The 17,047-nt window shown below is 35.1% G+C and overlaps 1 protein-coding gene across 3 annotated transcripts in view; it reads right to left on the bottom strand.

Annotated features, from left to right (window-relative positions):
- Positions 1-1,102: 1,102 nt before the first annotated feature.
- Positions 1,103-17,047, bottom strand: part of RLF (RLF zinc finger) — a 66,142-nt gene continuing 50,197 nt past the window's right edge. For all 3 annotated transcript variants that reach the window (XM_039876649.1, XM_039876650.1, XM_039876651.1), the window contains 3 exons: positions 16,400-16,536; positions 10,990-11,131; positions 1,103-6,217 (listed from right to left, as the gene is read on the bottom strand). In XM_039876649.1, coding sequence (XP_039732583.1) covers positions 1,571-6,217; positions 10,990-11,131; positions 16,400-16,536 — 4,926 coding nt within the window. In that variant the 3' untranslated portion in view covers positions 1,103-1,570. The remainder of the gene's footprint in view (positions 6,218-10,989; positions 11,132-16,399; positions 16,537-17,047) is intronic.

Below are 17,047 nucleotides of genomic sequence, written 5' to 3'. Positions count from 1 at the left end.
CTTTTTCTTTCAATAGATTCTTATTTGACAATCCTCTGTTACCTACTGGGATAAGAGCTAAGCAACGACATAGGCAAGGGGGTGCTTTAGACTTAGGGTGAGAAGGCAGAAGGATGGAATTTCTAGAGATGACAAAACAAGGCAACAAGTTTAAGGGTCAGAGAAAAGGTCTTAAAATCTTAACCACAGGCATAATACAGGGATGGTAAAAATGTTTGAGTCATTTCATAGCTAACTGGTCAAAGTGGATGAAAACTTCATAAGAGTATAAAGAACACACTGCTTCCCTTGTCAGTAGACACCGATGTCCCACAACACACTGAATCTCAGCATATCTTGAGACCAAGATCATCTTGGCTTTCTATTCTCTTCTCCAAAACCCCTTCTTTCCCTTTAGTCCCACTGCAACTGGATGCATCACTATTGAATCCTTATGTTTTCCTCAAAACATTTTCTTCACTCTCCAAGGCCCACCAATCCTCTTTAAATTTCTCAATTTCATTTACTCTTCCCTCTACTGCAAATGTCAGTACTCTCACTACCTCTGCCTCAATTACTTCATCTTATTACCTATTGTTTCCATTCTCAGCCCCTCAAATCACACTCATTTGAAGTGATTTATAAATTACTGTTTTGTTTAAAATCCTTCAAAGGCTCTCAGCTGCCTAAGGACTCAAGTCCAAACTCTTTAAGTGTTCATATGGTTTGGTTCCTGCTTATCTATCTCGAGAAGAAATCTCACTCATGCTGGTACTCCTGCTCTGTTTACTCCTGTCAAATTATCTGTAGTTCCCTGGACACATGACTTCATACCTCTGAATTTGCTATGCCCTTCATGTTCTGCTTGGCATACCCTCTCCTTTCTATCTGGACAACCCCGGTCATCTTCTTCTGGGAGCTATTTTGACTCCCAAAGCTAATTACTCAATGTGAGAATTTTCTTCCCACAAAAATATTTTAGGACAATAGTAATTCAAAACGTGAATGGTTTGGTTAATACGAAATGGAAAACTCTGGTAAAATATAAGTGCACATTCTAGAAAATACAAGTGCAATTCAAGTTTATGTGTGGCATGAACATTCTTTATGAGTAAACAAGGAATGGGTGAAAAATTGTAATTTATTGAAACTCAACTCAAAAAATATAAGATGCTGTAGTGTACAATATATTACACAAAGCACCCTCAGGTGCACATTCAAGTCAAGTAAGAACTCCATATCCCTTTCCCTAGCCCTCCCACCCTGGGATTTTAGTATTTGTTCCATATACAATCATGCACACTTAATTTGAAAAAGGAAGCCCCAATATATTTTGATGTATTAATTAGCACCAAACAAGAGTACAGTTCCATTTCTTTTTTTTAATTAACAAAAAACCCAATCAATAAACCAACTGGAGAGCTAATGGACTCAGCCAATAGTGCTGACATAGATATTATACATTCATGTAAATACACAGCCTATTCTACCCTAAACAATGGTATAGCTGGTTCTCAGCCTTTGTTCGAGTTGGCAATTGTCCCCATGTTGCAGTGTTGGAGCCAGTCTGTTTCAAAAACAAAATTGCAATTTAGGAACTTCCTACGCAAAGCTCATCTGTCTTTTTTGTTGGAAACAAGTCTAAAATTGGTGTGGAAAACTTAGATCTTTCAAGGACAACAACTGGCCGAAGATAATGAAGCTGTTTTAAGGCAAGCTCTCCACAGTCTGTTAATGCTTTGTCCAATACGACCCTCAAGTTTTCCAAGGAAGGAACTGTTGTCGTTGTCTCAGCTACTATTAAAGGTGGGATTGTAGTCAAGTTCTCATGAATTGCAGAGTCACTGGAAGAATGAGGTATGTCAACTTCAGGGTCGTTGTCATTCACCATATTATTTCCCATAACATTCCCTGTTAAGTCATTACTGGGTTGTGAAGAATTACTTAAGTGCTCTGAAGGCTCCCAATCGTCAAAATCATCTTCTTTCTCTTCACTTTCTTGAATAAATTTCAGAAATGAAGATTCAAATCCCATAGGTTTATAAGTCTTCAAATCAAATGATCTGGGCTGTGAGTGCTTCCTAAAATTCTCTTTTGGGACATGGGCTGAATTTTTTACAGTGTTTTCTTGCCCTGAACTTTGCTGCCCAGTTTCTGAGTCTTTGATCCTTGGTAAAGGCAGCTGGAAACTTGTGAAGTAAGTCCCATTTTCAGTCCCATCAGGATTAGGTATGGAATTTTCTATTTTACAAGGAGGAGGTTGAACTATATTACACTGCTCCAAGGAAGTGGTTTCTGAACTGTGGTTGCATTTCAAAGTTCCTCTGTAGAGAAGAGGATCTGCCTCAAATACTTGTTTGCTTTCTGTACATCCTTTCTGACCTCCATCCCTTTCACCTGGATGAAGGGAATCAGTGTTCTGGACAGATATGCTATGGTCGCCTGTGGAATGACTGTGCTTTGTGTACTCTGATTCACAGCTTCCTTCTTCTTCTTTCTTTATATAGGGCTCTATTTCAGAAGGGGGCTCCTCCTTAATTTTGGTACCATACTTAACACAAATGACAAGATTTTCCATCTGTTGCTCTAAGTAGGCACTACTCATCTGATGGGTACGTTTGTAATGCCTCACTATGCTGCTCTCCAACTTCACCACAGATAAGCATCCTTGAACCATACAGGGGTACTGTGTGTGCTCAGAATGCTCCACACACATATGGAGGGCTTCAGCTCTTGTTTTAAAAGTAATTGGAGCTTTCTTTTCTTTGATTAAGCCACATTTTTTAGCCTTAGCATTAAATGACCTCCTAGTAGTCTGCTGTTCATGCCCCTGAGTGAGAGCTGTTTGACATACCTTTTCACTCCTTAGTAGCCTTTCATTTGCCACTTTCTGGCTTCTAAACAGATCATCATAATAGTCCTTATGTCGGTAATAGACATGTTGAGAATAATTACTGCGATGGGTGAAAATCTGGCCACAGCCATTAAGATCACAATGAATTTCATAATCCGAATGTATTTCTCCTTCAATATTATGCTGTTCCATCAAGTGGTGCTTCAACTTGCTGAATGTAAAAAAAACAGCAGGGCACTGAGGCTGGTTACAGGAAAACCTTGCTGCAGATTCAGCTTCAGAAAGCACTTTAGGCTCTTCAATATGGTCTAGATTATGAGAGTCACTACAGTGCTTAGCAAGAGCTTTGGAACACAGGAAACGTTTGTTACATTCTTTATATTTGCAAGCAAATATCTTTTTACATTTGACAAGTTCCCTTTTGGTTCTTGCTTTGTCTTTCTCTAAACATAACTGTTCTTTGTTGTACTGATGTACAGTTCGGTAATGGCGAATCAAGCCTTTTAGATTGGTGAATGAGGAGTTGCAAGTTTTATGAATACAATGGAATGGTTTGTGGTACTTATTCAAAATATAGCACAGATTTCCTTTAGCAACAGTTCTCCTGCTACCTCTCCCCTCTCTTCCTTCTTGTTCTTCTCTGTGGCTACCTATTGGTGATGAAATATCAGATGTTTTACTTTCTGTTTCTTCACAAGATGACTCCAAATCTGTTTCTGAACTGCATTCATCTTTTTTAGAATGACAGTGTGGCTTCTCAGCGTTACTGCTGGGATCACCTCCAAGTTCAGCAGAACAATCATTTTTCAAAATGTCTACTGAGCATGGGCCTTCATGATCACATTTTTCATTATCTAACAGTTTGTGAGTTACTCTGTCACTGCCAATTTGATGTTTATTTTTATAATGAATCCTAAGGTGTGTTTTTCTTGTAAATGACCTTTGGCAAATATGACATTGGAATGGGGAATATCGATGCTGAAACATGGTTAACTGGAGGACTTTTTCTTTTGAATAATTATGCTTTTTAAGATAATGCATTAATAAAGCCTCTCTGGTCACAAATTCATATTTGCATCCTTGAAGCTCACAGAAAAAAGGTTTAGCTGCCAATTGTGCAAGGTACTGACTTGGCATATTTTCATCTTGATTCTGAAAATTAAGGTCTGTGATAGTAGGTGAAACCGACTGAAGAGATTTAGCACCACTGGATGGGTACCCCTGCAATGACCCTGAGAAAGATCCATGTGTTATTGAGTTTTTCAAGCTTAAATGTTTCAAGCGTAATAGAAGTTCCAACATGGTATCCTCTGTACAAGGCCTTTTAGAAGCACAAATAGAGGCTTCAGAAGAATAACCTTGATGTTCTCGTTTACATTTAGTATGAATTCTGTGATCTAGACCTTCATCTGGGGAGTCACTGTTTGTGTCTGAGCTGGGTTTAGGTTCTGCATCAAACTTTACAGTTGTTTGATTATGTTCATTATCCAAACAGGGAAAGAGATCTTTTGTCTTTATCTTTTTGGGTTTCAAATGGTATGGATGAACCTTTCGTAGATGTTTCTGCATCCCTCTTGCATTTTTGTACGTGGAACCACAGCCATCAAAACCACAGGTAAACTTAGTCCCATCAAAACAGACTGCCACATTGGAACATTTTTCCTTTAAATTGGGGGACGCAAAGACTTTCTCATGAGATAACAATATATCCTGCATGTTTTCAGAGTGATCCAGTGTGTCAATTAACTCTTCATTCATAGAAGCTGAAGAGCTATGACTTAACTGATCACTAGAATTACTGTCACTGTTTTCTTTCAGATTTTCTGCAGTTTCTATTTGAGAACTAGCTGGTCCTGCACAAAAAAGATCCTCAGGTAAATGTGATTTATCAGTTTGGTCAAGTAGATGGGGCTGATCAATACCCTCTTGCTTTTCACCTGCTATAGGCTCCTCAAGTTTCACTGATTTCTTCACATCTCCATTTGAACTTTCAACATTATGCATTGAGAGGTGATTCTGGTATTCAATTTTGGAATAATAGAATTTTTTACAGCCAACGAAGTTGCATGTGTAAGATGCATCCCTAAAGTGTTGTGCTTCATGGTGGTAAAGCTGTCCCAAGTCACTGAAAACAATATTACAGCCATTTAATTCACATTTATAACGCAGATCGTCATGTTTTTGTTTATGATTAAGTAGTTCATTCACTGACCCAAACCTAGCATAGCAATCTATAGATACACACATATAAGGTTGAGGACCACAATGCACTTGTTCATGCTCCCGCAGGTGAAAAGCAGACATGAAATGTCGTCGACAGTAAGTACACTTCTCTCTTCTATTTTTCATATCCAAGTAATGCTTGGCATTTTCATCATTATTTTGGTGTTCAGCTTTAAGATGCACACTTAAGTATTTAAATTGCTTAAACACACGGGAACAGTCTGTGCCAGGACATGGGTACAAATCTCTGTCTTGCAGGTGGCAATCTTCTAATTTGCTGAATGTGACGTATTCGTGAGACTCTCCTTTGGCTTGCTCATTCAATGATTGATTTTGCTCCACGGCTACAGAGGGGCTCTTGGGACAAATTCCCTTTTGAGAGCCTTTCAATAGTAATTTCTTTTTAGAGCGGTCCCTTCTGCTTGGTGGCATTTTAACATGTTCCATCACATGAGGAACAAATATTTCTTTTCTCTTGAACTTTTTAATGCAAACTGGACAAGTGTAAATTCCATCTTCCATATGCATCTTAGAATGATGAAGAATTCTGGCCTCTATACATTCCCGTTTACATAACAAACAGAAGAATTTATACTGAAGCCACCTCTGGTATCTTTCAGAAGAACCAATGGGTTTTTTATCTCTTTTCTCCTTGTGCTGATCTGTCAAATCTCTTCTTCTATATTGTTTATCTTCTTTACTTTCCTCATAGTCACTGAGAAATGACTCTAAAACATCTGTGTCATTTATTGACATTTCATAGCCGCTTAGATCATCATCAGAATCTGATGCTTCTTGTCCTAGGAGTTGGTGGCAATGTCGTTTTAAAGTTTTCCAGTCCCAAAATTCAGGATCAAAAGGCCAGTGGGCTTTTAAAGCTAATAAGAGCTCACATCGAAGAGAATTTGGAACTGGTGCATTTTCTTCATCAAATTTTTGATCTGGTTGCAAATACAGTTCTTCCAACATATTAAACCCATCCAAACTGGGTTCAATTAAGAATTCTGTAAGTTGACAGGCTCGTCTAACTTCTAAATCTTCTGGTAAAAGACAAGCAATTGTTTTACAAACTGATGCCTTCATTTCTTCATCCTCACTTGATCTCAGTTGAAGAGCTCTGACACACAGTAAAATCGACACTCCAAGACCGACATCTTGTGCCTATAAGATAAGCAGGGAAGTAATTAATTTTTTTTATAGAAACATTACATAACTTTCACTGATGAAATATATACCTTGTACATATATGTATGTGTATATATATTTCTCAAAATTTTTAGAGTTCTTAAATTTTTTAAAATTTATTTATTTATTTTTATGGTGACATTGGTTAACTGGAGTTCTTAAATTTTATCTTAACTCTCTCTTCCTGCAAGTTACATTTAGATGCTTGTCTCAACATGCAAAGGACTGGATTAGATGTTACAAACATTAACAACAATGTACTTTCATATATAAAGTATCCGACTTTATAAGGAACTGCATATTAGAGCAGTCCTAACCCTCAAGGAATTTACCTACGCGCCAAACATGTAAACAATAAAGGCACATGAATTCAGGATAAATAAGGACACCAAAGAATTCAAAAGAGGATTTGTCTTAAGTTAGGCTAGGAGAACAGGACTTAAATAAATAGGTGCAATAAGAAACACACATATAAATTGAGTCTAAGATAGAATTCAATTTAAGAAACTTATGTGTCATCAACACTTCGGTGTTTTTAAAACCTCAAGGCTAAAACAAATGACTTGCTTCATTTCCTCCTAAAAAAGTTACAGGTGTATTGAATCTCAACATGGAAAAATAACAGAAATTAGAAAATCTCTCTCTAGCAGCAGGCTCTCAGGAACTAGTCAAAAATCAGGAAAAAGACCTGGTCATTTGTGATACAAGGCTAGTGCATACGAGATGATTTTTTTTTTTAATGAGAGGCTGAAATGGAATGTGAAAATAACATGAGCAAAGAAAAGCGGGATCATATGGCAGAATAGCTTAAAATGCATTACTTAAGAGCACAGGATTTCAAGTCAGACTTTGACTGCCTTTGAACCCCAGCTTCACTACAGTGACAAGTTCTTAACTCCTCTATGCCTCAGTTTCTTCATCTGTAAAATGATAATAATGGTAGTATTAGGTTTTCCTCCTAAAGTTGTTATAAAAACAAAATAAGATAATATAAAGTGATTACTACAATGTTGGCACATAGTAAATATTCAACAGAATACCATGTAAAATAACTGAGGATAAATTCCACTGTTCAAATCAGTAATCAGTTTGCTAAACAATTATTCCATGTTGGGCACCATTCAAAATGCTGGGAACACAAAATAATTGCCATCAATTTATAAAACGTTTACTACATCCTAGGCACTATTCTAAACAAACTCTTTGCATACATTATCCTTATTTTATAGATGAAGAAACCAAGGCTCAGAAGGTTAGTTGCCCAGTGTCACTAGATAGTGAGCAGAGGAGCAAGGATTTAAATGTAAAGCAATCTTTTTCCAGAGCCTGAGTTCTTAATCACTTTATAGCCTACACTGACTCCAAAGCTTAACTAACTGGACCATATCCCATGTGTCCTTGATATTATATGCCAAACCACTCTGTTCCTTGAGCTAAAAAATCCACCAACTTATGCATGTCCATAAATTTCTTCAGAATTCAGCTCCATGTTCAATATCCTAATTCTAATATATTAACTCCTTTAACAACTGCTTGGTATATCTGTCCAGAATGTATAATGGTATTTTTAGCTTTTTCTTTTTTTGAAAAGTGTTTTTATTGATTTCACAAATTTTTTCATTTCAACCAGATTAAGCTGTTTAAGAAAAAATAGACATTCTTAGCTATTTATCTCATAGTCTTACAAAAAAGTTAAGTATTAATAACTTGTTGAGAACCTATGAATTATTTTAAAATGTACATGGCTTTCTCCAAGTCCTCTGTGCTCTGACTGACAAATCACAACCTTATATCACATTACGCAATTTGTCAAGATAACTATGGTCTAGTTCTGACTTTGCTGTGAACTAGGTGTATGATCCTTACAGATCGCACATCTCTAATTTTTAGCTTTATTACTAAAGAGAGGGGATTAAACTAGACAATCATGTTTTACAAAAATGGTAGTACCATATGTTCCATCAGTGTCCCATAGGCAAATGAAATGGATTCAAGATGATCCCTCTTCTTATACTTTCCATTTCAAAGTATAACCACATCTACATTCATTCTGTCATACTGTTTTGAAAGTCTTGAGAGAGACTCTGGATTCTCTCAAGTCATCCCTTCTACTTATGACTTTCTCGTCAGAATCCAAGTTTAACAACTCTAAGCACCTTAAAGAGATGATCTAATTTAAGCTCCTTATTTATAGAAAACTGAAGCCCAGAAAACGAAAGAGGCACTATTACAGGGCCCTCCCTTTATACACTGTACCTTCTGCAGGAGACTTAATGCCCTCATGCCCACAAAAGCTTTTTAGCATAATTAACCTTTTCCATCCCATGGGCTTTGTAACTGGTTGCTAGCTGTCTCCCAATATCCTTTCCGCTCTTCTACAAAAACAGAACACCTGATTTTTATCTGTTTACAAAGTCACCTGGATTAATGAATATATCTCCTAGCCTCACTGCAGCTAGATGTGGCCACATGTATGTGTTTATATGTATTGGAGGGAGTGGGGAAAGGTCTGCCAGAGTGTGTTTTACACCCACCACCTCCCTTCTTGCTCTCTGGAACGGAGACATTATAGCTGAGATTTGAAAAGTTTTAGAACATGAGATGGAAGCTATGTGTTGACGGGAGACAAAAAGATACATGGAGCCACTAATGCAACGCTGGCCGGTCTATCTGGATTATCCACCTATGTGAAAAAGAGAGAAAATTCTAACTTCTTTAGACCAGTACTATTATGGGATTTCTACAATTCAAAGCAGAACTAGATCCAAATTGATACAGGTTAGATCACTTCTCTTTTAAAAAGCTAGAGGTGAGTCTCTCAATTTAAAAGAAATTCTACATTCACTCCCCTTCTATCCAGTCTCTATCTTTTTTGCTGTTAAAGCCAAATATCATAAGTAAGGATTATAATGGAAAGTATCCTAGACTAGAATTAAAGGGAAATGGGTTCTGGTTTTCCTATATAGATGTGTAGGAAATTCCTTGGTCTGTGTCAGAAACCCACTTTCCCTAGTCCTCCAGCAGTTTTCTCATGTTCTTTGGTTCTTTGCGGTGAGCAGAATTCGAAGATGGCCCCCAGCAACCCTCACCTTTGTATAATCTTCCCTTGAGTATAAGTAGAACCTGTAAATATGAGATATTATTCCTATGATTATGTTATGTGGCAAAAGGGACTGTGCAGATTAAGACCCCAATTCAGTTGATTTTAAGATAGGCATTATACCTAAGTGGGACTGACCTAATCATTTGAGCTCTTAAAATCTAAGTCTGGAAGCTGGAGGAGGTCAGATTCAAAGGAGGATTCCTTGTGCCTTACCTGGCTTCAAAATAAAGGCATGGAATGAGGGAGGTTTCCAGGAGCTGAAAACAGATTGTGGCTGATAGCCATCAAGAAAATTAGGACCTTAGTTCTGTAACTAAAAGGAACTGAATATTCTCAACAATAAGAATGAGCTTAAAGTGGATTTCCTAGTGCCGCCAGATAAAAACTCTGCCTGGCCAACACCTCAATTTCAGCTTTGTGATACTCTAAGCAGCAAACATTGCCACACTGTGCTAGACACTTCTGTCCTACAAAACTGTAAGCTAATACATGGCTGTTGTTTAAAGTACTTTGTGGTAATTTGTTATGCAGCAATGAAAATTAATAACTTTCCTTAAAGATTAAAAAACAAAACTTTTTAAGGCCACTTGTATCACTAATTTTTTTAAACAAGGCAAGTTCTATAATTGATTTAACATGTTTTTTCTGTGATAGATACAACTTCATTCAGTGATTCAAATAATTATCACCTAACTTATCTGACCATGGATTTGCTTCTGATAACTCTTTTTACCTTTTCCTATCTTCATTAGAGAAAACTAGATCAACATATTTCAAATAAAGTATAGGATACAGACTATTACATTAAAGAAGATAGGGAATATCAAAGATAAAACTGTACCTTGACTTTAGTATAAAAACAATCCTTGGGGAAAAAAATAAAAATTAAAACAATCCTTGGATGCTGTCAAAGTAGTAACCCACAAAACACATCTATGAGCCATTATAGCTATGGGTATATAGAGAGACCAGTCATGAGTAGATACCAAAATCAAAACAAAATAAATATGGAGCATAGCATAGGATTTATCCCAAATCTCTAGGCTGGTAGTCTTAGCATATCTATAAGGGCTGAACTCAAAAAACAAGGCCCTTCATTTCATTTTAGGAAATACTTATTTCCTAAAAATTCCTTATTTATTTCCTGTTTGCGCAGAAGTTTACAATTTGTGTAGCTGATTCTGGAATTGTTCTATTTCTCCAAAACCCAGAAAACTGTATCATTCCATCCTCAAGAAGCTGAAAAATACAATTATATTTTCTTCATTTGTAATTATGTTAATTTGCAAATAAATCTGTCTGTATAAAATACAGAACATTGTTCTAGGAAAAGGAGACATAGGGTGGTTGAGAAGACAGCCAAGAAACGCAATCTTCCCTTCTTCTAGTGGTTTGTCACTTTATTTTTTTATTTTTATTTTTTTAAATTTTGGTTTGTCACTTTAAATCACTATTTTCTACTAAGAAAAATTCTGGACTCCTAGGAAGTCAATCTGCAGAAAAGCTACATATGTCTGATTCCATAACTGTAGTAAACCCCATTATTTCTCATTTTTTCTTATCTAAAATGAGTAGTCTGAAAAGTTAACTCCCCCTGCATTTCTTTCCTCCAGGGTAATCAGCATAAAAAGCATAAATTACTCACTTCAGTTTGTATAACTCTAATGAGGCAAAATAAATGCTGCTGTGTTTTAGCTATGACACCAAACTGACGACAGCGCTCCAAAAAAGTATCTAAAGAAGGGTCGATTCTTCTTTGCAGTTTACTCCAAAAGAGTGTCAATTCCCTATAAAAAGAAAGATTAAGTAAAACATTTAAAGCAACTGGAATTTGCTATTCAGCTTCCCAACCCATTTTTTTTGGTTTACGAAAATAAATTGACAGTAAACAAAAACTAGAAGAAAAACCTGTCTATGTTTCCTATTGCTTCTTCCCAAACTGTTAAAATTGTTAAGAATCCTCCCTGAAAATTTCCCCGATTCTTTTCTTCTTTGTGTCCGGGTAAAAACAAAAACAACAAAAGACTACTTTCTTTATGTTGACATTTTCAAGGACTTTCGATCCCACCCTATTCCAAAAGGTTTTACCCCTTACATTGGTAACTGCATTGACTATCCTAGTGGGCAGGGATCATCATACATCGCTACATTGCCAACAAAATGTATATGACCAATAAGTACTCTAATGACACACTTTCCTCCACATTAATCTCCTGCCTTTTCCAGTTCTAAAATGTCATGATGCTACTTAAAGCCTGTATTTTGAAATGTTTAAAGTTTAGTAATAAAATGGCGCTCTTGGAAAAGGCTACAATACAAGAATCTCACAAATATTCTCTATGGAAACAAATAAAAGCTTTTAAAAGAATAAGTTAAATAAAAGCTTGAATGGGTTAAGAGAAAACTCTCAAGGAAAAACACTAGAAACTCGAAGATGCGCAGGATAGAAATGCTAGTATATATGGGAAATGTGAATGCAAGGAAAGTTACTTAGCAAAACTGAAGAGAATATTACCATTTTTAAAAAGTGGCTCTTTTCTGTACAATTTCATTGCATACTGTGTATTTAAGTGATTTTCATTAAAAAATAACCATATTATGTTCATAAACGAGTTTTAGAACACTAACATCTTATTATTCCTATTAATACAGACTATTCCAAGAAGCTGGTTACAAATCCAAAGTTTAAGAAATCAATATAACATACCTCTTTTTATAATAGATGGAAAATAAACATTTACAGAACTTACTTATATTTTCTTATATTTTTTAAAAGGTGAAATTCTTACACTTGCTTCAAAGATTGAAATGAATTTCTGTCTCAAAAGATACATGAAAGCTTATATTTAATGATAGCAAATTTGGGCTCTAAGGAATAAAGTTAACATTAAATAGTTGTCTTTGGTAACTAGTGTTGCTTTCCAAGTAGAAAAAGTAAAAATCTGAGATAGGTCAGCTTTGCAAATAGCTACTAGCCAGGCAAGTAATTGGGATGACTGTTCATTTTTAAATTCACAAGATCGCTTTATTCAGATGTAAGCACATTAGTAATAAAAACTTTTGAGAATACTGCAAAATTCTGAAAAAGAAAGGAAATGGAAGAATTACATATGTTCAGAGATAAAAAGGAGTATCTATCAAAATATATGTGAAATCTATCCTACTTAAAAAGAGCAAAATTATCAAAGTCAGTGAAACCCCATTATGAAAATAAAAGGGTCAAGAGTATCTGCTACCTAAAATTCATTAACTAGTTAGAAGTTTAAAGTTAGGCAAATCTGATAATTGATATAAGGCAGGCTGAGAATTAAGGTCTCTCAAATAATTTTTTAAAAAAATCAGAATGTCTAGGGCTTAATTTATTCCAAATTAAATATTTCAAGCTTTAGTTATCTTAACTCCAAATAACCATGATGGAAAAAAGGTATTTGATGCTTGTATACATATTTGCACATTACAATTCAAAGATTTAAAATTACTATTACCTGCCTGAACATGTAAACGTGCCTGAAACCATGACAACCAGTATATTACTAGTGAGAATGCCAATATGTGACTTTAATCATCCATTCAAACCTATAAACTGGAACGATGAATTTACCAATGAATCATAACATGTAGCCTGCTAGAACATCCAAGCACTAGAACAAATATTTCTTCAATGAGTACAATGATATGATTTTTAAAAATGGACAACCATTTAAGAATATATGAAAAATGATTCCAGTGTATAGGGGCTTCCAATGTTCAGACAACTAACTGCACCCTCAAATTATCCCACTGCCTACCTCAAATCAATAAATTATAAATTCATAAAAACTGGAAAGGAAATTTATCTATAAATGGCAGGAAATGCATTTTGGCAGAAATCTATTTACCAAGCAAAAACTTTAAATTACACTGTGTTTCTGAATAATAGCAGGAGGCCCATGGAGTCCAGTTAATATGTCACAAAGATTCAGAATTTAGGCACTTTAGAAATGGGGTAAAAACAAAACAAAACAAAACAAAACTGTGGAATTAAGGAATGACCATGCCCTAGAGAATACTTCTACAAATATAGTTCATGTGACCTCTTTTTTATTCTTCCAAAATTCAGCTAAATAGAACACATATGGGTATCTGGTCTTCACCAGGTGCAGGGGACTCAACTGTAAATTAGACAACATACGTGATGACCGCAGAATATTTGGTCTAGTTAAGAGAGAACAGACAGATAATTACATCTGAAGACACAAACATACAACATACAAGATTTAAACCCAGAGATGTTACAGAAAGCAAAAGTCAACCTATCAAATACTGAAAGCTTAGTGTACAGGTTTTAAGGTTCAACTGCATGATTTTGTTTTTAAAGTAGTAGTGATAATTACACATCTATATGTAGACTGTCCCATTCCAAATGGTTATCTTTCTCACTAGAATGACTACTCTAATTATGTGACCATTGCCAGACATCCATAGGGAATGCATTCCTTTAGCACTTCTTTAATTTTTGCGGACAGCCAAAAATTTTGAAGGGGCAAAGTTAATAAAAAAAAAAAAAAACTAAGCAGGTCTACAGCGATGCTACTCTGAACAAGTCTGATCCCATCTGATCTTGGAAGCTAAGCAGGGTCGGTCCTGGTTAGTACTTGGATGGAAGACACCTAGGAACACCAGGTGCTGTAGGTGTAAAAAAAACCAAAATAAACAAACAAAAAACTAAGCAATATATCTTTTGAGATCAATACTATAATCACTGCAATAAAGTAATAAGATGTATGATAATGTGGTTTGAAAAATATCTCTGAAGGAAATTTTTAAAAGAATAAAAAACTGTTTAGAGTGAGTTACATAGTTTACATTTCGCTTCCTTAGTGACCACATTTAAGAATGACATTTCCAACAAATAAATGTCTAGTACATATATGTGTTTGAAAATAAGTTACTGCTTTCATTATCATATACCAACTTTACTGTCATATTTTTACAAATATCTCTCCTAGACAAACACTCCATAAAGTCCACATCTTCAACTCAGTAAATTTCCAGTACAATGAGAGGATCTATTCTATTTGAACACAATTCCTGGGGTTCATTTTCCTTTGTAAAATTACTGTGTTTATGTTATGGCTACTCTAACTCAAATATCCCACTACTAAAAAAAAAAAAAAAAAAAAAGCCTTTGAAAACAATAGAAGGGTAAAAAAAGTTTGAAAATTCTGAAATTTTAGATTCTATTTCTCTCTGAATTTCTTGGAAGGGGCTTATTTTTTAAGAAAGTATGAAGCAACTTAAGATTTTCTTTATTCATTATAGCTCCTCAGGAGGCCAACAAGAGGGAAATCCTTGTTAATCCCTTCCTGGTACAGGGGAACAGCATTAATCTTAGAGCCACTAACATCCTTGGAAAGGCTAATGGTTGCTGAGTGAAGAAGGGGAGAAAGAGAGTATGAGTCCTATAAAAGGCAAGCTGGACAAGGATTACTAAAAAAACAGTGTGACTACAGTTTTTAAAACACTTTATAACACATCCCATATGTGACTTAATGTATTCTCTGCACTGAAAACCTAGCTATAACTAGTAGATATTTTTTTATTATAGGCAAAGAAGTTAACTGTAACAAGAAAAATTTGTTCCTCCAGTGAACACATCTGTTTTACTGAAGCTAAAATCTATAATCTCTTAACGCATGAAAAAAACCTCTTCTAGTTGATTTAGTAATCAAAAACCTCACTGCTACTTAACCATTCTTTTTATTTATATCACCTCTTTTTTGTCCAATGATTATTGTAAAATGTCCAATGATTATTATGAAATATATTTAAGTCTCTATCCCACTATCTCCTTTTCTCATAGGAGGTAACACTCTGGCATAGTAGACTTGGTGGTAGAAGACTGCAATTTGAATTCTGGCTGTGTGCCAAGAAAGCAACTGTATGGAGGAAAAGCATTGATTAGGAAAAACCCTGGGCTTCCACTTTAACCTTGAGACTTCGAGCAATCACAATATTTCTCTGATCTTCCACTGACTCATATGTACAATGATTATTATGAGAACTGGGTGGAATACACAAATAATATTTCTATATAAAACAGTAAAAAAAGAAATGTAGTAATATACAAAACACTAATAACATAAAACTATACAAATACACACAAATGGTCCAGAGGGAGAGGAATGAAGGCTAAAGTGTATGAAAGTGTTTACTAGGTTTTCCTATAAACAAAATGCTTATTTTCAATTTCAAGTCATTCTTAGGTCCTGAAATACTCAAAGCTTCTCTAAGATTATGCAAATCCAACCCATTTCTGAATTAAAGCTCAAATACTACCTCCTCCCTGACACCTTTTTTAAACAGTGGTGTATAGTAAGCACCTTTCTCTAATCTCCTCTAGCATTATCCACACCATTAATCTGATTTCTTACTGACAGAATCTTGCATTTTGGAGTTTTCCTGTGTATCACAGTTTGTCTCTGGCCTAAATAGATTCAATACAGTTAGAATGAAAGAACCATGGATACACTGTTTCCTTTTTAACAATAAGTACTCAGTAACAAGGAAGATATAAACTGAATTAAAACCTAAATAATACAATTCTGCTATACAGTACCAAAGTTGCAAAAGAAATTACTATTCAAATGGATTTTCTTCTCTAATGTAAGTTTGACCTAGAAACCTAATTAATGGGTTTCCAAATGAGAGGGGGAAAGTGACTATTAGAAGATGTAATAAATGTAAGGAAAAACAACCTAACTCCAATTTGTTTCATACTGCCATAATTTTATCTTCAAAGAAAAAAGGGCATATATTGGAGTTAACAAACAACCCTTTATGGGATGATCAAGATGAGCTCAAACATTTTACCCTTTATTTTTGGACTTTTCCAGAAAAGAATAAACCAGTGATATCACTAATTAAATGGGTTAGCTTATAAACGAGACTTTATTCACAAGTCATCATTTAATTTGCTGACACTTTAAATTTGAAACAAACCAATGTTTTATATAGACCCTGAATGCTACACAATGCACTAACAAATACAGGGGATAAAAAGTAAATATACTCACCAGGAACAATATACACTTGCAGTTTGGAGCTGCTGGGTAAGGTAAGTCGTACAAAGAACAAATGCTGTGTTATCCTGACCCTCGGATTCCAGATTACATATGATGTCTAGTACTTCCTTGCAGTCGACCTTTGCAATCTATCAAAAATGAGATGACCAAGTAAAAAAGAAAACGGTGACTTTCCTGTACACTTTGTTATATAATGTAAAACTTCTCTTCTATTTTTTGATAACCAATGAAGCAAAAATTAAAGAGATACAATTTTCTTCTATAACCTGATGGCTGAGACTTCTGGAGTGAAATATTTCATATAAGAAAGTATTAAACAGAGAAGCAAACAGATGCTATAAGAAGGTTCTACTGCAGTCCGAGCACAGAAAAAAAACATTTTAGTACAGTTTAAAAAATTACTCATGAACATTGCTATCATATAAATGAGTCAAACTATGTAGATTAACTTCAGGTTATTTTCACCTTAAGTACCATCACTTTTTTCCTGTTTTTTTTTTTTCTTTCTTTCATTTTCAATTTTTTTCAAGTCATTCAAGTTATAGACAGAAAGATACAAGGCTTACCCTTGCTGTCAGTTAGGGTTATAGGAAGACAACTGAGAAACTTTTAAATACAAATGCTGTATTAACACATCAT

The sequence above is a fragment of the Pteropus medius genome, unplaced genomic scaffold (assembly GCF_902729225.1).
Source record: "Pteropus medius unplaced genomic scaffold, Ma_sr-lr_union100, whole genome shotgun sequence".
Lineage (NCBI taxonomy): Eukaryota > Metazoa > Chordata > Mammalia > Chiroptera > Pteropodidae > Pteropus > Pteropus medius.
Note: the sequence above shows the minus strand (reverse complement) of the source record. Positions and strands in the feature narration are given on the sequence as shown.